The following is a 24,532-nucleotide window of genomic DNA, read 5'->3' as shown; positions in this document are numbered from 1 at the left end:
CCTTGCGGCACGTCGAACTTAGTTCCCCAACCAGGAATCAGACCTGTGCTGCCTGCAGTGAAAGTGCGGAATCTTAACCTCTGGACCGCCAGGGAAGTCCCAGATATCATTTTGTTTTTACTCCCTGAGATAAACATTTAAAAACTTTATAATTCTTGGGTGAAACTGTGCAGAGTATGGGGTCTTTTTAAATGAATGAACGTCTTAAGGTGTCTGAGCATCACTGCTGCTCAAATCTTTTGTCACAGGACTAGCCTGAAGCTGTCCTGTCATCAGAACACAATTCTTGCAAGGTGTTTAAAAATGAAAGCCCTTCTGTCTCCCAAGAAAAATGGTGAAGACAAATGTTGCTAAGGTTAATGCGACTGTTTGTCATTGAGGTTTTATTTTAGTTGGATTGTATATAATCCATCTTTGCATTAAAAGGAAACTTGTTTATTTCCAGTACATTTCTTCACAAGAAGGACAACCAAACAGGCTGCTGGGCTCAGGTACTGATGAATTCTTTATTACTCTCACCAATGGAGCAAATATTTATGCTCTAATTAAAGGATACACTTTGCTCTGGTGACATTACCATTTTTCTCTGTTGAATAACTTTTCCATTGGCTGGACAATAATGTAGTAAATGTGACTCCAAAGAAAACACCTAATAGGTAAAAACCTGTTAAGAAGTGGAGGAAAAGGGAGGTGGGTGGGGGGTTCGGGAAGGGGAACACATGTAAACCCATGGCTGATTCTTCTCAATGTATGGCAAAAACTATTACAATATTGTAAAGTAATTAGCCCCCAACTAAAATAAATAAATTTATAAAAAAATAAAAAAATAAAATAAATAAAATAAAAAAAAAGAAGCAGACTCACAGCTACAGAGAAAAATTAATGGTTACCAGTGGGGAGAGGGAAGGGAGGAGGGGAAATATAGGGGGAGGGGAGTAGGAGGTACAAACTATTAGATATAAAATAAGCTAAAAGGATATATTGTACAACATGGGAAATGTAGCCTATATTTTATAATATAAATGGAATATAAACTTTAAAAAAAAAAAAAAAAGAAGTGGAGGAAAGAAAGTTTGGAGGGTCGAGTCCACTACAAGGCAAAGGCAAAAGAGTTGAAATGGAATCCTCTCTGCCTGGCGGCACGGATAAATCACACCATCAGTCAGGAGACAGGGAAATAGCCAGAGTGCTTCTCTCGGTGGCTTGAGCTGTCTCCAGGCAATTGTGCGGAGTGTGGAGTATCTGATGAAGGAGATGGCAGGTTTTCGCCTACCTCTGGTTTTAGCCTCTGCACTGTAGATTTATCATGTTGTCCGAGTGCTGTGAATTCCCACTATCAGCACACCAATAGTCAAATGTTGGTAAAAGTAAAACACTAGTATTGAGCTCCTGGTGTGCTGTTGTGTTCTGTAAGTGGCAAGAGGCAGGAGTGTGCAGGGATGGGGGTGTGACAGGACCAGGCTGGCAATCTGGAAGTGGTGCAGCTGAGTGGAGAATGGATGAAGGGAGGGGCTGGCTCAGAGGCTGTGGCAATAGTGGCGGAAAGGTGAGAGGTGGCATGGTCATAAGCTATGACAGTGGCAGGGAGCAAGAGGGACAGAAACGTTTCAGAGGTACAAGTGACAGGATCTAGTGAGAGATAGATATGAGGGCTGAGGAGAAAGGAGAACGTAAAGGCTCCTGGTGGTGATCTGAACTAAAGTATAGACCCCAGGAGAAGGGAGAGGCCTGTAAGACATACTGTGTGTGATGAATGCGATTTCAGACCTCCGTGTCCTCCCATTGTATTAAATTGATGACTCTTTTTTGAGGGCAGAGGTGGTGCCGCTCCACATTCCATAGCAGTTTGTATGGGGCAGACATGTGATGGTCTGTGAAATGAGCATCCTCAGCATGTAACCGGAGATGTGAGCCTGGCACTCAGAGAAGAGGGCAGAGATGGAGACACAGATTTGGGAATAACCCGCATAATGGGGAAAGTTGAAACCATAGGAACAGATACTATCACTGAGGAGAGAGGGAAGAGAGCCTGCAGGAAACTTGCATTTTTTTAGAGGATTTTAACCTGATAAGGACCCAGAAAAGAGAGTTTTAAACAATAGTCTCAAGTTCAGCTGACAGGCTGAATAGGTTGGGGCAGAGAGAGTGGTTGTTGGTCAGCTTTCAAAGAAAAGGTTGAATGGCACTGGGTGGACCAGATTATCATACTGTGGCATGGTGGGATTGTAAATTGGTGCAGCCACTATGGAAACAGTATGGAGAATCCTCAAAAAATTGAAAATAGAACTATTGTGTGATCCGGCAATTCCACCTCTGGGGATATATCCAAAAGAAATGAAAACACTAACTTGAAAAGGTATCTGCACCCCCATTTCATGACAGCATTATTTACAGCAGCCAAGACATGGAAGCAGCCTAAGTGTCCACTGATGGATGAATGGATATCGAAAAACCAAACTCATAGAAAAAGAGATGAGATTTGTGGTTACGAGAGACACAGAGAAGGGGAATGGGGAAATGGAGGAAGGTGCTCAAAAGATACAAACTTCCAGTTATAAGACAAATGAGTACCTGGGGTATAATGCACAACACAGTAACTATAGCTCGCACTGCTATATGGTACATAGAGAGTAAATCCTAAGAATATTCATCACAGTGCAATTTTTTTCCTTTTTTCTTTTTTTATTATTGTATCTGTAAGACAAGATGGATGTTAGCTGAGCTGACTATAGTAATCACTTCTGTACATGTTAAACTTATACAGTGATATGTGTCAATTATTGTTCAATAAAACTGGAAAAAAGAATACAGAAAACTTTAAAAAGTTAAAAGAATATTAAAAATACTACATGACATGACTCAGTGGTGAATGCTGACCACTGTTTTTCAAATTTCACTACTAAAAACATATATAGTGATGAGGTAAGGCTTGTGACTGCTTTTCCCCTTCCTTTTGTTTTTTAATTTTTTTTATTTTTTTTCAAATAAATTTATTTATTTTAGTTGGGGGCTAATTACTTTACAATATTGTAGTAGTTTTTGCCATACATTGACATGAATCAGCCATGGGTTTACATGTGTTCCCCATTCTGAACCCCCCTCCCTTACTTTTTAAAGATTAGAAAAGATCTGAGCATTTGGGAGCACTTGTGGAAATATATAGACAACATGGCCTTCACTGGTAGCTCAGATAGTAAACAATGGCCTGCAATCCAGGAGACCGTGGTTCAGTCCCTGGATTGAGAAGATCCCCTGGAGAAGGGAATGGCAGCCCACTCCAGTATTCTTGTCTGGGACATCCCATGGACAGAGGAGCCTAGCAGGTGACAGCCCATGGGTTCACAAAGAGTAGGACAGGACTGAGCGACTAAATGAATATGCTCTGTCAGCATGTCTTGCTGGTAGTTCGTTTCCATGCCTTCTCACAGACAGGGCTGCTCTCCTTGTTGGATGTGGATAGAGTCTTATTGAGGGGGCTCCGAAGAGAAATACTGCGACCTTTTTCCAGGAAATGGCAACAAAAACATAGCTGGTTATTTGGATAATCAGAAACGGGGTTCTGCCTCCCATGGCTGGGAATACCTTCTGTGTTTTCCTAACATATTTATGTCCACAACCCGCAGGACAGAGAGAGGAGCCTGACCTGGCATACATCTAATTCCAGGTTTGTGAGAAATACGTAAATTGACTAGTTGCAGTACATTTTGACTTTTAATTTTTTTCCTATTCTTTCCACTGTATTCTGTTCTATTGCATTAAAAAAGAAAGGAAAGAAGTCCTGGTCGGGATCCACATGAATGAATTTGCAGTTTGACCAGCTGTTACTGCTCTATCCTTGACTGAGGGTGACTTGAACTGCCACAGATGCAACATTTTATACAGGAGGATTGTATAAAATGAGAATGTTTTTACCTGCTCAACTCTGTACGTTTTTTGAACATCAGATGAGACCCTTTATGAAAGAGGTTTCCCTCTGTAAAAGTACTGCACAGGTGAAAGGTGACATTTTTGCCGAAACTTTAATTCTTGGTAAAGTACTCAATGAATTACTTTTCTTGACTCTATTTGCTGATTTCTCACATTGAAACACTAAATTTCTGTCTATAATACGATTTTGGGTTGATTTGTAAATTTAAAAAAAAATAGTCTGGTTGATTTTTAAAGAGCGCTCTCAACTATAGTCACTTAGTACATTACAGTTGTTGTATTTAATGACCTGTTGGTTTGACTTTGATTTTTACAACATTGATCAGGAATTAAGTAAACATCATTCTGAAAGAGCATCAGTCCCCTTTGTGTTTCAATAACAGTTTTAACAGAGTTATTAGGAGAGTTTTCTTAGCAACCATCCCAGGTAAGTCATGGGGAGAGAGAACCTCTTGTCCCCAAGGCAGCAAGACGGTGACAGTCGGGAGAATCCTGGCATCCTCAGAGGCTGTCACCAGTAGCCCCTCTTGAATTGCTCTTGGCTAACCTCAGATATGCAGATTACACCACTCTTATGGCAGAAAGTGAAGAACTAAAGAGCCTCTTGAAAGTGAAAGAGGAGAGTTGGCTTAAAGCTCAACATTCAGAAAACTAAGATCATGGAATCTGGTCCCATCACTTCATGGCAAATAGGTGGGGAAACAGTGGAAACAGTGGCTGACTTTAATTTTTAGGGCTCCAAAATCACTGCTGATGGTGATTGCAGCCATGAAATTGAAAGATGCTTACTCCTTGGAAGGAAAGTTATGACCAACCTAGACAACATGTTAAAAAGCAGAGACATTACCATGTCAACAAAGGTCTGTCTAGTCAAGGTTATGGTTTTTCCAATAGTCATGTATAGATGTGAGAGTTGGACTATAAAGAAAACTGAGTGCCGAAGAATTGATGCTTTTGAACTGTGGTGTTGGAGAAGACTCTTGAGAGTCCCTTGGACTGCAAGGAGATCCAACCAGTCCATCCTAAAGGAGATCAGTCCTGGGTGTTGATTGGAAGGACTGATGTTGAAGCTGAAACTCCAATCCTTTGGCCACCTGATGTGAAGAGCTGACTCATTTGAAAAGACCCTGATTCTGGGAAAGATTGAAGACAGGAAGAGAAGGGGATGACAGTGGATGAGATGGTTGGATGGCATCACCGACTCAATGGACACGAGTTTGGGTAGGCTCTGGGAGTTGGTGATGGACAGGGAGGCCTGGCATGCTGTGGTTCATGGGGTTGCAAAGAGCTGGACACGACTGAGCAACTGAACTGAACTGAACTTACAAAGAGATACAATTAAACCCAGTACTCTCATGTGAGTTACTGCTAATTAATCCACATATATTCTTAGTTCTCTTGTGGGCTCTCTGTTTACCATTTGAAGTGTATGCTTCAGGTCTTGTACTGTGACTTTTGTTGTGGTAAGTTATTTTCAAAGGCCTTTTCTGGCTCTTGGACTCTGTGTGTTGAGAGATAAGGAGATGGTTTGTTTTGGCAGAGAGCAAGGCTCCCTTGGTCCCAGAAGCTGTCATTCCTGTATGTTTGTGCCATGGGAGGGAACCATCCAGAATCAATATTTGCAGAAGAAAATTTCCTCCAGCAGATTCTTATTCTGATCAGATAAAAGAATTCAGCTCAAAATCCAAGTAACTGCTTCCTCTTTGTTCTGACAGATGAGCCACACTCTGAGGAGGCATGGAGAGAGAAAGTGCCCCCATATGTAGTCATAGACATTGATCTTCACATTAAAGCATCAATAAGGCATTCTCTTTTAGGTGTCGTCCATGAGACTTCATGGGGTGATTATAAATCCTCAGAAGGCCACGATAAATAAGGTGTTTTTTTTTCCCTAGGTGGTATTGGTGAGCCACTAGCTATAAATGCATTCTTAGAATCATATTTTTTTCAGTATTTCCAATAAAGTAATCTTGTGTGTAGTAAGAGACCACACTCTTTTCTTCATTGTCAGGGTGCCAAGGTTGAGTCCAATAGCACTTTGAATGTCTCTTCGTTACCCATGTTGTGATCACTTGACTTACCTTTGTGATGTGCCTTTAACGTACTTGTGTTTCTAATTCTCTCTCTGTTAACCAACATGTAACCCTGGGCAACACATTTTGAGATCTTCAATATATGATAAGATATGTCATATTGTTGTTGAGGAAAAGCTAGAAATACAGGACTGAATTCTTATCCCAAGTATTTTGGTATGTTTTTTGGTAATCTTCTCTTTGTTTGGTTCTAGTTGTATGTACTAAGAATTATGTCTAAATTTCAAAAATAGTGTGAACTCTCAATCATGAAATTATAATTCACCATCCTGCATGTTTTCTGAATGTTAAGTTTTAAGCCAACTTTTTCCTCTTTCACTTTCATCAAGAGGCTCTTTAGTTCTTCACTTTCTGCCATAAGGGTATTATCATCTGCATATCTGAGGCTATTGATGTTTCTCCCAGCAATCTTGATTCCAGCTTGTGCTTCATCCAGCCCAGTGTTTCTCATGATGTACTCTGCATATAAGTTAAATAAGCAGGGTGACAGTATACAGCCTTGACATACTCCTTTCCCTATTTGGAACTAGTCTGTTGTTCCTTGTCCAGTTCTAACTGTTGCTTCCTGAACTGCATACAGATTTCTCAAGAGGCAGGTCAGGTGGTCTACCAGACTTCTCATCTCTCTAAGAACTTTTCAGAGTTTGTTGTGGTCCACACAGTGAAAGGCTTTGGCATAGTAAATAAAGCAAAAGTAGATGTTTTTCTGGAACTCTCTCGCTTTTTTGATTATCCAACCGATGTTGGCAATTTATTTCTGGTTCCTCTGCCTTTTCTAAAACCAGCTTGAACATCTGGAAGTTCACGGTTCATGTGCTGTTGAAGCCTGGCTTGGAGAATTTTGAGCATCATTTTACTAGCATGTGAGATGAGTGCAATTGTGCACTAGTTTGAGGATTCTTATGGCATTGCCTTTCTTTGGGATTGGAATGAAAACTGACCTTTTCCAGTACTGTGGCCACTGCTGAGTTTTCCAAACTTGCTGGCATATTGAGTGCCTCACTTTCACAGCATCATCTTTTAGGATTTGAAAAAGCTCAACTGAAATTCCATCATCTTCACTATCTTTGTTTGTAGTGATGCTTCCTAAGGCCTACTTGACTTTGTATTCCAGGATGTCTGGTTCTAGGTGAGTGATCACACCATTGTGGTTATCTGGGTCATCAACATCTTTTTTTGTACAGTTCTTCTGCGTATTCTTGCCACCTCTTCTTAATATCTTCTGCTTCTGTTAGGTCCATACCATTTCTGTTTTTTATTGTGCCCATCTTTGCATGAAATGTTCCCTTGGTATCTCTAATTTTCTTGAAGAGATCTCTAGACTTTCCAGTTCTGTTGTTTTCCTCTATCTCTTTACATTGATTGCTGAGGAAGGCTTTCTTATCTCTCCTTTCTGTTCTTTGGAACTCTGCATTCAAATGGGTATATCTTTCCTTTTCTCCTTTGCCTTTAGCTTCTCTTCTTTTCTCAGCTATTTGTAAGGCCTCCTCAGACAACCATTTTGCCTTTTTGTATTTCATTTTCTTGGGGATAGTCTTGAGCACTGCCTCCTATACAATGTCACGAACCTCTGGCCTTAGTTCTTCAGGTACTCTGTCTATCAGATCTAATCCCTTGAATCTATTTGTCACTTCCACTGTATAATCCTAAGAGATTTGATTTAAATCATACCTGAATGGTCTAATGGTTTTCCCTAGTTTCTTCAGTTTAAGAAAGTGAAAGAAGAGAGTGAAAAAGTTGGCTTAAAACTCAGCATTCAGAAAACTTAAGATCATGGCATCTGGTTCCATCACTTCATGGTAAATAGATGGGGAAACAGTGGAAACAGAGACAGACTTTATTTTGGGGGGCTCCAAAATCACTGCAGATGGTGACTGTAGCCATGAAATTAAAAGATGCTTGCTCCTTCGAAGAAAAGTTACGACCAGCCTAAACAGCATATTAGAAAGCAGAGACATCACTTTGCCCACAAACATCCATCTAGTCAAAGCTATGGTTTTTCCAGTAGTCATGTATGGATGTGAGAGTTGGACTATAAAGAAAGCTAAGCACCTAAGAATTGATGCTTTTGAACTGTGGTGTTGAAGAAGACTCTTGATAGTCCCTTGGACAGCAAGGAGATCCAACCAGTCCATCCTAAAGGAAATCAGTCCTGAACATTCATTGGAAGAACTAATGCTGAAGCTGAAACTCCAATCCTTTGGCCACCTAATGTGAAGAACTGACTCATTTGAAAAGACCCTGATGTTGGGAAAGATTGAAGGCAGGACGAGGAGAGTATGACAGAGGATGAGATGGCTGGATGGCATCACCGACTCAATGGAGATAAGTTTGAGGAAACTCTGGGAGTTGGTGATGGACAAGGAGGCCTGGCGTGCTGCAGTCCATGGGGTCGCAGACAGCTGGACACGACTGAGCGACTGAACTGACTGACTGATCCTGTCTGTTGTTTGATGCAATATAATAAGATGAAAAAAAGAAATGCACAGAAATCAGAACATCGTTGTTTTAGAAACAAAAACACACATGTAATAGGCCAAAATACTCCAAAATTTAATTTTCTTTATTTTCTTCAAAACTAAAACTTTAAAGAGCAAAAATTCAAATAAAACATAAATTATGTGCCAAGGTATAGTGAGTATTTAACACAGGCATAGTTGTTCCCTGTTGGCATATTGTTGACTTGCAGTGTTCCTACAGGATGAAGAAAGGCTTCTTACAATATTTCAGATGGCTTACTTATTTCTACAACCCACTGCATTTTTAAGTGGAATTGTAGATGTTATTTTGTATTTTATTTTTCCCTTTTCATTTATGTCTTTAGTTTTTCAGAGAAAATATTAGTGTTTTTCTTTATTCTTAAATTTCCTCCTAATTGGGCAACAATAGCAACAGAGGGCCCCCTTTGAATAAGCATAAATGGAACTTTTAGCTGAAAACAGAAGAAAAGCTTCTGTCAACTTCTGTTGTTCCTGCCTTGCTTTTTAATGCTCAGCTGGTCGGAGTTATCCTGGTTTTCCATGGAGTTTAAGAGAAGACTTTCCCTCCCTTCTTTTGTCACAAATGGCAATGAAAGACATAGCTTATGTATGTAGGTGTAGTCAATTTGTGCCTTTTTGGTCACTTGGGGAGAAATTGTTCACCTCAGTTAATTTTTACAGCACTCACACTGTGTGTGCAGCATTTTAGGTGGGTGCCATGGTGAGTGCCACACAGTGGGCATAAGAGACACATAAAAGCAAAAGGTACATGAAATAATATTTGAAAGAATACCAAGTAGAGAGCATAGTACTTAAAAGCACCCAAAACAATGCCAACTGAATCCAAAAGTACACTGGGTGACCTCACTGTCGGTAGGTTGCTGTGTTTGGGGCCTGCTGTTGATGGAGAAAGCAAAAAGAATAAGTGGTACAGTGGGCACAAGCAATGACTTATTCTACTTAGGTATCATTCTGGGTTACCTTTTCTCACTAATCTCCCTGCCACCCACCACCCGCCCCCACCCCCATGCAGACTCTTGCCTCTCGTATTCAGTTCATTGGCAAATTATGTCTCAGAAACACAGCTCAGATTCTCCCTGTTGCTTCAGCTCATCTGCCCCCCCTCCCCTCCCCTCAGTCTGTGCTATGGTCATTTCTAGCCCAGATGATCAGCTGTGGTCACCTATCTGGGCTCCCTGCTTCCTGTCTTGCTTCTCCTAAGTCTGGTCTCCTCAAAGCAGGTAAACAGAACTTTTGAAAACAGACCTCACGTCATGCAGTTCCCAATTTAAAATTCCTTAGTGCGCCCCTGCCCCCCAACCCCGTGCTCTCAGGCGAACATCCACACTGACTGCGGCCCATGCTCTCCCCAGGCCTGTCTTGCATCACTCTCACCCGCCATGTGTCTCAACCCCCGGTCTCAGCACAAGTATCACTTCTTCAAAGCAGCAGCACGCCTGGCCTGCTCTTCACAGTGACCTCCTTCAGCTGGTTTTCTGTCATTTCCCTGTTTATTATGATCTTTACTCTTATCTCATTTTTAAGGACTATTGTTCTAATAATTGCGATCGTTACTCATTGCAGCAGTAGTTGTTAGTTATCCCACAGGTAATGTGTGTGCTTCACGAGGTCAGAAGCTTGCCCGTCTCGTTCACAGGCATAATCTCAGTGCCAGGCACCTAGCAGGTGCTAAGTACATATTTGTTAAAATGGCAGAGCAAGCCGTATAAGGAGAAAAATGATGAAATCATGGAGTTTGGATCAGAGCTGGGTGTACTACATTCTGACATTGAATGTCAGTGAGAAGTCAGAGATGAGGAAGCCAGAGAGTTCAAGGAAGACCTTCTGTGATGAACAGTGTTCAGAGTTGATGAGATAAGCAATACAGAGGCCAGAGCAGTGTACTTATTGTTATATTTTCTGAGACTAATTATTAACAGTTCTGCTCAAGCTAGATTTCAGTAAGGAGAGGCTGGAATCAGGGGCTTTGTGGTAGGAGGTTATTGCGCCAGTGCAGAAAGGGTGACAAGGACTTTGATAGGGAGATGCTGGGGAAATATGAGAGAAGAGGTCGAGTCAAGGCTCCATAGTTTAGAATTTTGTGGTAACAATGCTCCATGTAGTCCAAATGTAAAATAATCATGCTTCTTCCAGCAATCCAACTCCTGGTCATATATCCAGAGAAAACTCTTAATTCAGAAAGATCCATGCACCCCAATGTTCACTGCAGCACTATTTACAAAAGCCAAGACATGGAAGCACCTAAATGTGCATTGACAGAGGAATGGATAAAGAAGATGTGGTACAGATATACAGTGGAATTTTACTCAGTCATTAAAAAGAATGAAATAATACCATTTGTAGCAACATGGATGGACCTAGAGGTTATCATACTAATTGAAGTAAAGCAGAAAGAGAAAAACAAATATATAATATCACTTACATGTGGAATCTCAAAAAATGATACAAATGAACTTATTTATAAAACAGAAACAGATTCATAGATTTGGAAAACAAATGTATTCTTACCAAAGGGGGAAGTTGGGGCATGGATAAATTACAAGTTTGGGATTAGCAGATGAATAGTACTATATGTAAAATAGATAAATAACAAGATCCTACCATATAGTACAGGCAGCTATATTCAATATCTTGTAATAAACTATAATGGAAAAGAATCTAAAAAACAATATACATATGTATAACTGAATCACTTTACTATATGCTTGAAACTAAGACAACATTGTAAATTATACTCTAATTTTAAGAAAAATCATGCTTCCTTCATAATATGTGTTAGTTGCTCAGTCATGTCCAACTCTTTTGTGACCCCATGGACTATAGCCCTCCAGGCTCCTCTGCCCATGGATTTCCCAGGCAAGAATACTGGAATGGGTTGCTATTCCGTTCTCCAGGGGATCTTCCCGACTCAGGGATCGAACCCAGGTTTCTGGCATTGCAGGCAGATTCTTTACCATCTGAGCCATCTGGGATAACACTAAACTATTAGCCCAAAAAGTCACATAAAAAATATGATATTCTCACATGAACTGGGTAGAAGTCTTTACCCCTACTCCCCTTTGGTAAAGCACAAAACTGTCATGAAGATGTCTGGATGGGTTGAGGTGACAAGGAAAATTGAGATCGGATATCTCCAGTGCTGTTGATTTAACAAATAAGATAATGGATGTGAAAAATGCCCAGTGCTATTAGTTAAACTATTCATCCGAATAATTTATTGTAAAAAATAGTACTGATACATTTTGGGTCTCTACCTAACATTATTTTTTCCTGCCAAATTGCCATCTGAAAAGAAAATGACCTGAAACAATTTTCTTATGATACTACGTTTGCTTAATATTGTTCTTTTTCTTTCTTTCTTTTTTTTTACTTAAGCACTTGCACAGGACGAAGAGAACAGTGACAAACACGTGACTGTGACAGAGGCGGAAGGTGCTGCAGATCCCCAGGTGTGACATGCTCTGTGAGGCCCCTCCCTGCGCCCTTCTTCCGTGGTGAGAGTGGTGAGAGAGCGCAGGTGTAGGCAGGCGATCCAGGTCTCACCTTCTGTGTTCTGTAAAATTATGGGAATGGAGCACTTATTTTTGACTAGGAGATATTCCACCAGAAAGGCCCGAAATTGCTCATTATGTTCATAATTTGATTCATGGGAAAAGAACAGATATGGAGACAGCCCCCACTTCCCAGAGGAATCAAGCCAAGTAAGTGAAGAACCAGGGGAGACCACCCTGGGGCCATCCGCCCCCTGGAGATGGCAGAGGAGAGTCAGCCGGGACAGAGCCCAACAAATCAGTGCGGTGTCTCCCCTGGCAGAGTTTCTGTACCCACCCCCAGCATTTACCTCGTGGCACGGACATACTTTTAGTAGCAGCTGATCTCCAAATAGTATGGCAGCATAAAAACTTTGGACACCCTATTGCTGTAAACTTTATGTAAATGCAGAGCGTTGAAAGTTTCTTTGTGGGAACAGCAGGGAGAGAAACAGAACAGATGGCATAAGGACTTTATTTCCCCAGCAATTCAGCTCCACTCCTCAGAATTCCACTGCCTTGACACCCAGCTATAGCGTTATGTGATGTGGCTAAATACCTAGCTGCATTAAAGCAGTTTCTTAACCCTTTTAAGGGTTAGATGACTCATCTCTAAACCTACCTGATAGGGAAATTGTGAGGATTAAAAAGAGAAGTGTGTTGAATAAGAAAGCCATGGGATTTTATGATACACAAGAAAGAGAAAAGAGTGGGTTCAGGGGAGTCCACTACTTGGAAATCGTGTTGTGTACAGAGCGGTGGGGTGACTGATCTACCCAGGGAGAAGAGTCAGACAGACTCTACACTCAGGGTGAAAGGAGGAGAAAAACAAAACACACAAGCCCATTTGAGCCCTTACTAAGTGGGGGGTGTTGCTGGGTTCTCCTCACTAGACCTGCAGAGGAGATACCCTCTCAGGGTTGTGATGATGGTATCCTGGTATCAAGTGGGTCCAGACTCATCAAAATGGGTACATTAAATGTGTGCGACTTGTGTATCAAGTATACCTCAGTAGGCCTAGTGACAAAAAGATGCTTAGTTTGGTTGACCCCTCGCACTCCACCTTTAAAGTTGTAAATCTGTGGATCCCGGTCAGAATAATCACATTAACTTTATTAGGCAGGATTGCATAGGTTTTCATGGCCTAATAAGTTCATATAAGGACTTGTTTGGAATTGGTTTGCTGTGGTCATACTCAGAATACTGCAATCCACAGGCTTATACTGCAATTACATTTCAGGCTTCCAAGTAAACCTGGGCAGGGATTGCTTTCTCAAAGGTTTCTTAAAGCATTAAGTTATTAGTGGGACATTTTATTTATTATTTAGATTCTCAATTTAAACTTCTAGTTTTAATTTATTTTAGACTTATTCTGTGGGCAAAAGTCTGTGTTAATGAAGTTCTATTCCTTTGTGTATCTCAAATGGATGCGCAGAGCTTGCTCTACAAGATTTTGTGATTTTTCTTCAGCAATGGTGACATCACTGAGCATCTGTAGAATGTACAGAGGAATGATGGTCTGAAACCGGTGAATCCATAATTAGATCAGGAACAGATTCTTTTTAAGTTGGGGAGTCATGAATTAATTCAGTGGGGTGCCTGACTATGAGTGTTAGAGACCTGGACAGCTGTCACCTCCGCTGACAGGTCTGAGGAGGTCTGATCCGCTCCGACAATGAGAGGGGCCACTTTTAATGGCTAATACTGCAGGTCTGTCTATTCAAATGCACTGGGTGGACTCAACAGGGGTTCAGGTTGTGTAAGGCGAGCTTAAAGAAAACATCCAGAGTTTCTCCATCACATATCTAAACAGATTTAGAAATAGATGTATGTGTGTGCTCATGGGTATAAACGTGTGCACTTTCCACAAAAATTTATTCATTTGATATTTGTTGTGTGTGTGTGTGTATGTAAAAATTAAGCACCTATATGCCAGGCTCTTATGGTATTTCACATTATTGCAGTCTTCACTCCAGAGCATGTTTTAAACAAGTTAAATGCAAAATGGTTTCTCATTCCTTCCCTGTATGTGATGAAATATGTCACTACAGAAAAAACTGCCTGTGGCTGTTGAAAACTTTAGGTGTACAAAGGGTTAAACCAGTTACTAACTCTGGAGAGACTGGGCCTTGTTGTACAAAGATTTCTCTATCAGAAAACTAGTTCTCTCCTCATATGCTGGTTTTCTGTCTGAGAAACTTCCTGTTTCCATGCAGTGATGTGTATGCACAGTGAAGGGAGCATGTAGCCTGGTGTACATCCCAGCCCTTCTTCCTCATAGTTGGTTCCTGTGGGCAAGTTCTGTAGTGTCTCTAAACTTGTGTGTTCCTTTAGGATGGCATCCTTTGTCACCAAAGTGTCCAAAGTTCCCCACTATGCTAGGCAGTGACTAGCATGCTTGGCTTTCGTCTTTGTAAAGTGGAGATGTTACGAAGCTGAAATGAAGCAACACAACAAATGCCTACCATTCTGGCACATAAAAGAGTTGCCCCGTGAATGTCAGGCCACACCCATGAGGTTAAGAGCGCTGCCTCCTGGGCTGGGCTGCCAGGGCTCTGGGCTGGGCTCTGTTCCAGCACCTCGGGCAAGTTACTCTACTCTGGTGTCCCGTGATGCTTTTCTTTAGAGTATCGAGAGTTAACACTTAGATAACACTTCAAATGCACTCTCCTAAGCTCTGTTTTTATTAACGTATTTTAAAACCTCACAACAAACCCTATGAGGCTGATAATATAATTACCACCACTTTACAGATGAAGTGCTGATGCCAAAAGCTCAAGCTTCTCTGTACACCGGTGTACAGCTGAATCGCATCTCAGAGACAGAATTTTGGATGAAGTAGAAAAGGATAGCCTTTTTACTTTGCCAGACAAAGGGGGACACAGCGGGCTCCTGCCTTGAAAAACTGTGTGTGTACCCTCGCCCCTCCTCCAGGAGGCTTTGATGAAGAGTTTTATAACAATACTTCCCAAGAGTGAGTTTGCTGACAAGATTAGGGAGTGTGTGCTGTGCTTAGTCACTCAGTCATGTCTGACTTTATGACCCCATGGACTGTAGCCTGCCAGACTCTTTTGTCCATAGAGATTCTTCAAGGAAGAATACTGGAGTGAGTTGCCATGCCCTCCTCCAGGAGATCTGCCCAGCTTAGGGATCGAACCCAGGTCTCCCACATTGCAAGAGGATTCTTTAGTATCTGAACCACCAAGGAAGCCCAAGAATGTTGGAGTGGGTAGCCTATCTCTTATCCCGGGGAACTTCCTGACCCAGGAGGTGAACCAGGTCTCTTGCATTGCAGGTGGATTCTTTTCCAGCTAAGCCACCGGGAAGGGTGTGCTAGGGTCTCCTAATCTTGATGAGCTTCTCTGGCTCTTGCTCTTGCCTCTGGTCGTTTCTTGGCCATCCCTTTGTTGATTAGCAACTGAGTCTGCTCTTTGGAACTCAGGGAAGCTCTTGGAGGCTGGAGTCTTGCCCCCAAGCAACAGGGGACAAAAAAGCCTGTCCCCCATGCCTAGGGAGCCCCAAAGAACCCAGCTAGGATTTACTGCCAAGTGGTAGAGATGGGAATCCAAGCAAGGTAGTCTGGTTCCAATATTCTTGCTTGTAACCATTGTGCTAAACTGCCTTCCTAACATCTCTGAAATGGAGATAATTGTTCTGAAGATTAAATGAGTGTATGTGAAGCAGTTAGAACAGTGCCTGGCATACAGGAAGTTCTCAGCAAAAGTTAGCCTCCTGGAGTTCTCATGATCATCTGTTGCCTTATGTTTTGGTCTGAGAATCTGTGGTATCGGTCAGGGCTGGGCTGCAGTGTTACTCTGTCTACCATTGTGGTGTCTGCATATCAGAAAGCATTCTAGACCTTCACTCGTTATAACTATATAGGACTAAAGGGTTAAATCATCTTTATCAAAATGTATAGAATTTTTTCAGGTTCTAGTTTAAGGGTTGTAATGAGATTCAATGAGTGATTTATAACATTTTGAACTTTAGAAATTCTCCCTGTTTATGCAGGTGGCCATTGACCACTGAATTCAGTAATTATTTTGTCTCCTATTCTCCCATTGGACTCAATCATTTTATTATTAAGTGATGATAACTGTTAATTATGCAAATTACCAAATAGGTCATTATTGTTTTATCAGTAGCAAAGTGTTTTTTTCCAAAATAGACTGAAGAAAGCTCTTATTTAAGGTTGTGATAGCTATCATAGAAAACAGATGATGCTTTTAAATCTTTTGTGTTAGAATATATTAAATTTACTATTCTCTTTCTTTCTCTCTCTTTTTTTAACCACTTTATTATTTGCCCAGCTTTGGTGCTCTGCTTTGCAGAATGGTCAATAATGTATAAGATCTGAGCTGTAATTTCTCTCAGGTCAAAATAAGGTAAAATATGGTGACTTCTCTATTCTAGTCTAAAAGAATTAAATATATATAATGAATGAACCCCTTACTTCATCAATTACATTAAATCTGTGATGTATGTAGCTTCATCAGAAGAGATCGTTATGTAATATAATAAAGGAAAAAAAGTGTTTGAGGGAAGTGAAAGTGAAAGTGAAGTCGCTCAGTCGTGTCCGACTCTTTGCGACCCGATGGACTATAGCCTACCAGGTTCCTCCATCCATGGGATTTTGCAAGCAAGAATACTGAAGTGGGTTGCCATTTCCTTCTCCAGGAGATCTTCCCAACCCAGGGATTGAACCCAGGTCTCCCGCATTGTAGGCAGACGCTTTACCATCTGAGCTACCGGGGAAGTAACAGTCATAAATTCCATGTAGCTCTGGTTTCTGCCTCCTTCTGTGTTCTGGGCACAATTTGGCACAACACAGTACACATCCTCTACACATTGTTGGTAGAGGATGGGTGTGACTAACCAGTGTGATGTATTAACACAGGTGATTCCACAAGGGAGGAGGACCAGAGGAACGAATCTCCCTGAGCTTGCACTGTGAGGGACCAAAAGTCACCGAATGTTTTCCCAGGCGCTGTGATGCCCCAGCATGGTGTTGAGGCCTGTCCTTGTGATGCCTTGGGCATTAGAAAACCTGCCTTTACCATCACACTTTCTTTCATATTTACTTTTCACTGTGACTGCTTCTTGATCCTTTCCCCAGTTATCAAAGTGTGCATTTTTCTAGTCCATCTAGTAAAATGTTTGTCATCATTTTCTTTCTCTGAAGAAATTTGAGGAAAATGAATAATAAAAATGAAATTATTATTTATTAATATTTTTAATTTATTATGAATTAAATTTTGAATTTTCCTGAGAAGAATTCTTACTGTTTTCTCTATTGGAAATAGGTACGTACGACTTAGTAATGTAATATAGCATCCCAGTCGATCAGTGTTTTATTCTGTCATTTGGGCTTTCTGTTTAAAGTAGCAAAAAAAATTTTTTTATGAATTTCTAGTCAAGATTTAATTTTTGAAGAAATGAATCTATTATATAGTAATCAATTCTAATTTACCCACATACCCTGAATTTATGTTGAAAAGCATTGTTATTACGAAAGTGCTTTCATGAAAGGTAGACTTCTTTCATGAAAGGTAGACTTTTTCATCCTGGTTTTCCTTCCCCTTGAATAGCAATTTTGGCATGATGCTTTTTCTAGGTGTTATAGAAAAGCTGATTTTTAAGGTTATGATAATGCAGAAAATGCTTCCATATATAGAACTGTGCTCTTTCACCTTATGTCATAAAGGTTGTTCATTTATCATCCTTGTAGCTTTTCCTAAGGAAATTCTATCCAAGTTTCATTTTATCCCTGAAAGAATGGACCAAACATTTTTATGACTCCATTTATAAAGGAAACAGACTTTTTATTTACATTGATAACATTTCTCTTCTCAAATACTGAAAATCATATGAATAACTTTAATTATGCATTATAGAGTTTTTTTCCTTTTTTTCCAAAGCAGACCTTGAAATAAGGCTCTTAAATAACTCTTCTGACTATTACACATTAATCTTTTATTTTTTTCTGGTCCAGAGTGTTAGGTAAACAGTTTATAATTAATTTCACATAGATAAATTAAGTAGTCCTGGCATGTGAAAGTCTAGATCAAGGGCTGTTAGTTATCTTGCCTCTCTTGCCATAACAAAGCTCTCAAAATATATTAATAAATTCATGGCTTTTTAAAATTAAATCACTAAATTACAGAACTGTGAAAGGAACCCCCTGGAGAACATCTGGTTGAGCATGGTATTTCCAAAGAGGACTATCTTATAAAACTATCTAGGATATACGGGCATCTCTCCAGGCTTAAAGTTCTCTAGGGAGTGAAGAGGCTTTCATAACCCTCCTTGAAAGCCTTTTTTGTTAGTTATATATGAGTGCTATCAAATTGATTATCATGTGAAATGCATCTAGAAATTATGCAAGAGACCAGAAAATCTATATCACAATATTCCTTTTAAAAATTATAAGGTGATTTAATTATAAACATGAAAAAATTAAGCCCATCTGAAAACCCATTTTTTAAAGTAATAGCATTTTGTGTTTAAAATACATAATTTGTAAACCCAAGTATCTGGTACTGATAAAAATGTATTTCCTCAAGAAAGAAAAGTCTCTATTTAGGATCCTAAACAAGAAGCTCATGTTCACACAGAAGCCAAAGAAATAGTCAAAGTCTCTTAAATTTCCTCTCCTCAGTCCTATCATTTTGTTGCTGATGATACTATCAGTTATATTCTAAGGATACGTGTGGAACCCACAGACAGAAGTAAAGACTCTGTCCAAACTGGCATCTGTGGAAGCTTGGCCCAGGTGCTTTGGAGCCGGTGCTGATGAGGAGAGGTAGCAGGCTCATTCTCACTTGCCAGGTCAGTTAGTTCGAGGTGCTTTCCTCCCGTGTACCATCCCAGCCTGGCCCATCCCACTCGTGCCCTCTCTTACCCAAGGCTGCCACCCCAGGGAGCAGGCAGAGATGGGGACCAATCCATCACAGTGCTGAGAAAGCAACCGTGCAGCAGGTCCAGAGCTCATAGGGTCATTAACACCCTCTCTCCTCTAGCAAGACAGTGTATTACACACTGGGAGAATGACACGGATGGAGAGAGAAGAAATCCTAGATGGTCAGCATAAATGGATTTTCTGGATAACAGATACAGTCCTTTAAGTATCAAAACATTTAAAGAATGTTGATCATTTTTGTCTAGAAATTTCCCGGAATAATTTCCTTGCCTTCTTAATTTTAAAGGAAGATCCTTAATTCCACTGGTCCTCTTTTTACTCTGTGGCAGTGATTAAAAGAGCATCTTCAAGATTGGCCTATTTGTTTAGCATTAGCTCAGGTTATGGACTCCATTAAAATCCTGATAAACCAGTATGTCCTAAGGAGGATGACTAGAATGGTAAAAGGATCTAAAAATAAAATCAAGGGGGTCCTTACTAATTCTTGGCAGTCTGATTCTATTTTTGCTGTCCAGTTTCCTATTCTCTCGGGTCAGAAGTTGAGAAACCACAGCCTCCTGCCTGTTTTGTAAATAAAGTGTTATTGGACACAGCTGTGCTCATTCATTTACATACTGTCTCTTGCTCCACTTGTGTTAAAACTGCACGGTGGCTCAGACGGTAAAGAATCTGCCTGCAATGCAGGAGACCCAAGTTCAATCCCTGGGTCAGAAAGATCCCCTAGAGAAGGGAATGGCAACCCACTCCAGTATTCTTTCTTGCCTGGAGAATCCCATGGACAGAGGAGCCTGGTGGGCTACAGTCTGTGGAGTTGCAAAGAGTTGGACACAGCTGAGCTACTAACACTTTCACTCTTTCACTTTTGGTCCTTGCACCAGAACCACACAGCCCACTGAGCCTAGAATATTTACACTCTGGCCCTTTACAGAAAAAGGTTTGCTAACCCTTGGAACTGAAATGACTGTTACATGCTCTCTTTTGTTATGCTTCTAGCACCTTCTCAGAGTCCTTACTCTCAGCTAACTACCTGAATTGTTGTTTCTGAAATAGAGGTCTTCAAAAAAGAATTTCCATGTTCTCATCACCAGATATGCCAGCCTACCTGCACGTTCACCCCCTGTATCCTCCCCTCCTGTTACAGTGAGGGAAGTATTCACATGTGTGCTTCTGAGAGTAGATCTTTATGCTCTCTTTCCTACTCAAGCACATGTCTCCTAAAAATGCCATCTCTCTGGCCCACGCCATCAAATTTCTCTCTACACGGGATGATTTATAATAAAGATAAATGTGCTGGGATAGCCCTTGCCTTAAACGAGCAACCAGAGCTCCCTGCAGCATCACTCTTTAACTAGTGCCTGGTTCTTGAAATGAAACTCCTCAAAAGAGTTGTCTCTCATTCTCTGTGAAGCCCATGTGAATAAAACTTGTACCCCCACCACTTTTTTTTCTCCAGAAAAAGTTATACTCAAAGTCACCAATTATTTTTGTTAAATTCAATGTCAGTTGTTTGAGCTCCTCTTATTTGATGTTTCAGCTGCACTGGATGCAGCTTTTCACTCCCTCCTCCTTGAAAACACCATCTTCACTACTCACCAGGTTCTCCTCCTAGAGCCCTCCTCATTCTCCTTTCCAGATTAGTCATCTTTGTTGTTTAGTTGCTAAGTCGTGTCCAACTCTTTGCAGTCCCATGGACTGTAGCCCACCAGGCTTCTCTGTCCATGGGATTCTCCAGGCAAGAACACTGCAGTGGGTTACCATTTCCTTCTCAGGGGATCTTCCCAGGGTTCAAAATTGAGTCCCCGGATTCTTTACCACTGATCCACCAGGGAGGCCTCACTCTTCATCTTCCCAGTATCTAAATATTAGACTCAGTTCATGGATTTCTTCTCTTTGTTTGCATCACCCCATTGGTAACCTTAGTCCTTCCTCTGGTTTAAATACCATCTACCCTATGATGACTCCCATCCCAACTTAGTCTTCTCTGGATCTCCTGACAGCCAACCCGGCAGCTCCACATGAGTGTCTTAATAGGCATATCCCATACCAGACTCCCCCAAGTCTCCCAATCTCAGGGACTGACAGCCCCTACCCTTCTAGTCACTCAGGCCAAATATTTTGGAGACAACCATTTCTGCTGGCCCTACCTTTGAAATAGATCCAGAATCTAACCACTTGCGACCATCTCTACTGCTGCCATTTCTTTTCCCAAACCATTTCTTGTCTGAAGACCAATCTTGATTGGCCTTCTAGCTTCAACTGCTTTTCCCCACTTAACAGTGTTTTATCAACCCAGAAGATGGAATGATCCTGTTAAAAGATAAGTTGGATTATTCCAGTCCTATGTTCAGACATGTTAAAGTTTTTTTCCATCTTGTTCAGAAAAAGAATGTAAACCTCTTACACATCCTGTACAGAAGCTACATGTCCTGGTCCAGCATCACCTCTCTGAACTGTCCCGCAGGTCTCCCCTCACCAGCACCGCGGCAGCCCTGCCGTGCCCTTCCCTCATCCTGGAACACGCTGAACACTCCCAGACCTTGGGGCCCTTGAACTTCTGTTCTTCTGCCTGGAATGTCCTTCACTTCCCTTAGGTCTCCTCTCAGATGTCAACCAATGAATCCTTCTCTGTCCCTTACCCTACTTTATTTTCCTTCTTATACCACTATCTGATATTTCGTATCTGTATGTTAATGTAATCCACATCTCCTATTTAATGTAAGCTACATGACATGTGACTTGGTCTTTATTGTTATTCACCACTGTATTCTTAGAACCTGTAATAGAGCTTGGTGCATGGTTGTTCAAATAAAATCAGTTGAGTGAATGACTGAGTGAATGAATGAATGAAATAGGGAGCTAGGGGAATATACATGAGGAATGCAGAAAGGAGGACATCATAGATATTGGTATTTAAAAAAGTTTAGAAGGTCGTCATATTGGATAAAAAGTAGACATACTTTCAGTTGCTTTAAAGGGCAGTGCAAGTACTCATGGCTTGAAGTTTAGTGGTTTCAGAATTTTGTCTAGCATGATAAGGGGCTTTCCAGTACTTCTGGCTCTCTAGCACATCACAGCCTGTCTTAAGATAAACTGAGATCCTTGTCTAAGGAAACCCTGGAGACGAACTGGAAGACCACTTGTGAAGCAAGTGGTAAAAATAAATCCCTGACTTTGGTGGAGAAATTCCACTTGCCGTTCCAGGGGAATCTGATTTGGGCCACTTCTGATTTTTTTTGTTTCCTTCCTATTTGTTGGAGAAAATGCTGGATAAGGAGCTGTCCTTGCCCTTAGGAGTAACTACTTAGCCACTGCTTTGCATGGACGGTTCCATTTTTCTGATGCCTGCTTAACAAAATGTGTGTCTTCAGTACAGACTATTAAGACCCTAAGATTGTGATCACTTGCTGCCCCCTTCTCCATATTTGGTCACATTGGTGGGTCCATTCAAATCCTGTAGATTGTATAAGGTAAAACGAGGATTTGATAGTTTTGGCTGTTCCTGCCAGTAATAACTTCAGATATTTTTTTAGATCATTTCCTCATATATCAGTGTGAACCATTTTTGAAAGAATTTAGAAACTGTTCAGAGTGTGTGTTAACAATAAACATTTTTTTTCTTATCAAAATTCTAGATTCTTTTTCATATTATCATTATTACTTGGTGCTTGGGTATAATGAAAAATATGGTGCTTTGTGGACCATTTCTAAACTCTGAGTAAATTTGAAGCTTTCTTTTTGCAGTTGATTTTTAATAACTTTCCACCACATTTCATGCAACATTGGAGGTATTTTACTGATATTGCCCCACAGTAACTTTCCAGTTTTGAAAGAAAAGAATTTCTTGTGCTTTTCTTGTGAAGTGTGTATTTGTACATGGAATGAGCTGGTGGAGCTAAGGAGTTAGGAGGTTGTGTACTGTTATTTTTAGTACTCTATCACTTCACCCTGATTGCCGGAGTAGTTCCTGGCTAACTTTCCCATGAGTTTTTAACCTCTTGCTGGGCTTATGTAACAGGAAACAGGCTGTCAGGAACAAATAGTGGCATATCAGGAGCACCCGTTAGCAGCAAATGATTCAGTTTGCCCTGCCTTTCTCTCTCTTAAAGTAGACTGATAAATGATCTCAACTTAAGTCTTTCGATGCGGCATTCCTAGGTTGTTTCAGTTTTGGAGAGGCAAAATATTTTTACCAAGACCATGATTCAATCCAGGCAACAAGAGAAGATGAGTGTATTATAAGGTGAACTACTCAGTGAGCGGTGTCATGTCCTGGGACTGTGGATTTAAGTATATCTTCGCTTTTTCTCCAACTCTTAAGGCCGGCATGATGTGCAAACTTCAGGAGAGAGATGATATTGGGCGAATTGAACTGGTCCAGAAGCTGGCGAGAGAAAACTGTCAGTTTTTGCAGATGGACAAAAAAGAACAGGAGAAATCTGAACACGTAAGCACTTTTCCTCTTGGGGATACAGGTTTGAAGGGGTGGAAAGTGTTTCTGCCTGGTTGTATGTTTGAAGGGAAGAATATTTTGTTTTAAACTCTTTGGGCTTGTTTTTTTTTTCCCTCCAAAAGCATGCTTCTTACTAAAAGAGAATGACAACTACTCTTTTCTAGGCCAGTGGTTTATGACACTGGATTTAGAAACAGTCTCTTCACAGAAGTAGATCATGTAGAAATGTAAGAATGCACAGGAGCACATGTGAGTGCATGTCTATTTGATAGCTTCCAGGCTTGACTTGGGGAGTTTCACCCCATCAGAAACTCTGTGGAGTATGAATTCTAAAAGAACATTCTGATGTACTTTTATGTTGAGATCAGGGGGTGGATCTAGTTATCAAGCAAGTAAGTCCTAACTCAAGAAATAGGTGAGAACAGAGGAACAGATTCTAGATGCTTAGACCAAGCGGCAGAGTCAGAGGGCGTTTTCTCAGTATTTCATGAACGTTTGTGTTCCAACAAGAGTTATATTGTTTAGATGTAGTTAGACTGGAGGGAAGGGACGCTCTGCTCTGTTGTCCTGAAAGCAGTTATTCAGACTGAGCCTTAGAACGAAGAACACTGCGGTCATGCTGGGGAGACAATGAGACCACTCACTTCTGCTGCACATTGTTGTCTGTTGACTTCGTGTTGTTGTTTGTAAGGCCTCACCCTCCATGCTGAGCCCTCCAGGATTGCTCATGAAGGGGAAAATTCCCCAGTGTTCATGAACGTGTCTTTTCTCTGACTTTTAATCTTTGCTGAAATGTTATTTTCAAGCCTTTGCAAGGGAGCAGAATTGGTTCATGCTCATTCTGCTCCAAGACCATCAATACAAACACCAAGGACTGCCAGAGCGGGAGAGGAGGTGAGAGGTCCCAGGATGGCAGGCTGTTCCGTTTGATCACGTAACACATCTATAGCAGTGCGGCATTGAGTCAGTCATTAGCTATCGGTGTCTCAAGGGGGAGAATAATTAGGCAGTTTCAGAGCCTTGCAGTGACAGTTATCTCAGAGGTGACTGTTGGCTTTAAGTTTGAGTGGATGTCTCAGGAGCCTTCACCTCAGTGGGTACTACTTAAGGAA

General features: G+C 41.0%; 1 protein-coding gene across 3 annotated transcripts in view; it reads left to right on the top strand.

Annotated features, from left to right (window-relative positions):
• Positions 1-24,532, top strand: part of RAPGEF5 (Rap guanine nucleotide exchange factor 5) — a 235,495-nt gene that overhangs the window by 109,958 nt on the left and 101,005 nt on the right. For all 3 annotated transcript variants that reach the window (XM_081536402.1, XM_081536404.1, XM_081536403.1), the window contains exons 8-9: positions 11,897-11,970; positions 23,289-23,414. In XM_081536402.1, coding sequence (XP_081392528.1) covers positions 11,897-11,970; positions 23,289-23,414 — 200 coding nt within the window. The remainder of the gene's footprint in view (positions 1-11,896; positions 11,971-23,288; positions 23,415-24,532) is intronic.

This window comes from Giraffa tippelskirchi, chromosome 10, assembly GCF_054371585.1.
Source record: "Giraffa tippelskirchi isolate mGirTip1 chromosome 10, T2T-mGirTip1v1.2.pri, whole genome shotgun sequence".
Lineage (NCBI taxonomy): Eukaryota > Metazoa > Chordata > Mammalia > Artiodactyla > Giraffidae > Giraffa > Giraffa tippelskirchi.
Note: the sequence above shows the minus strand (reverse complement) of the source record. Positions and strands in the feature narration are given on the sequence as shown.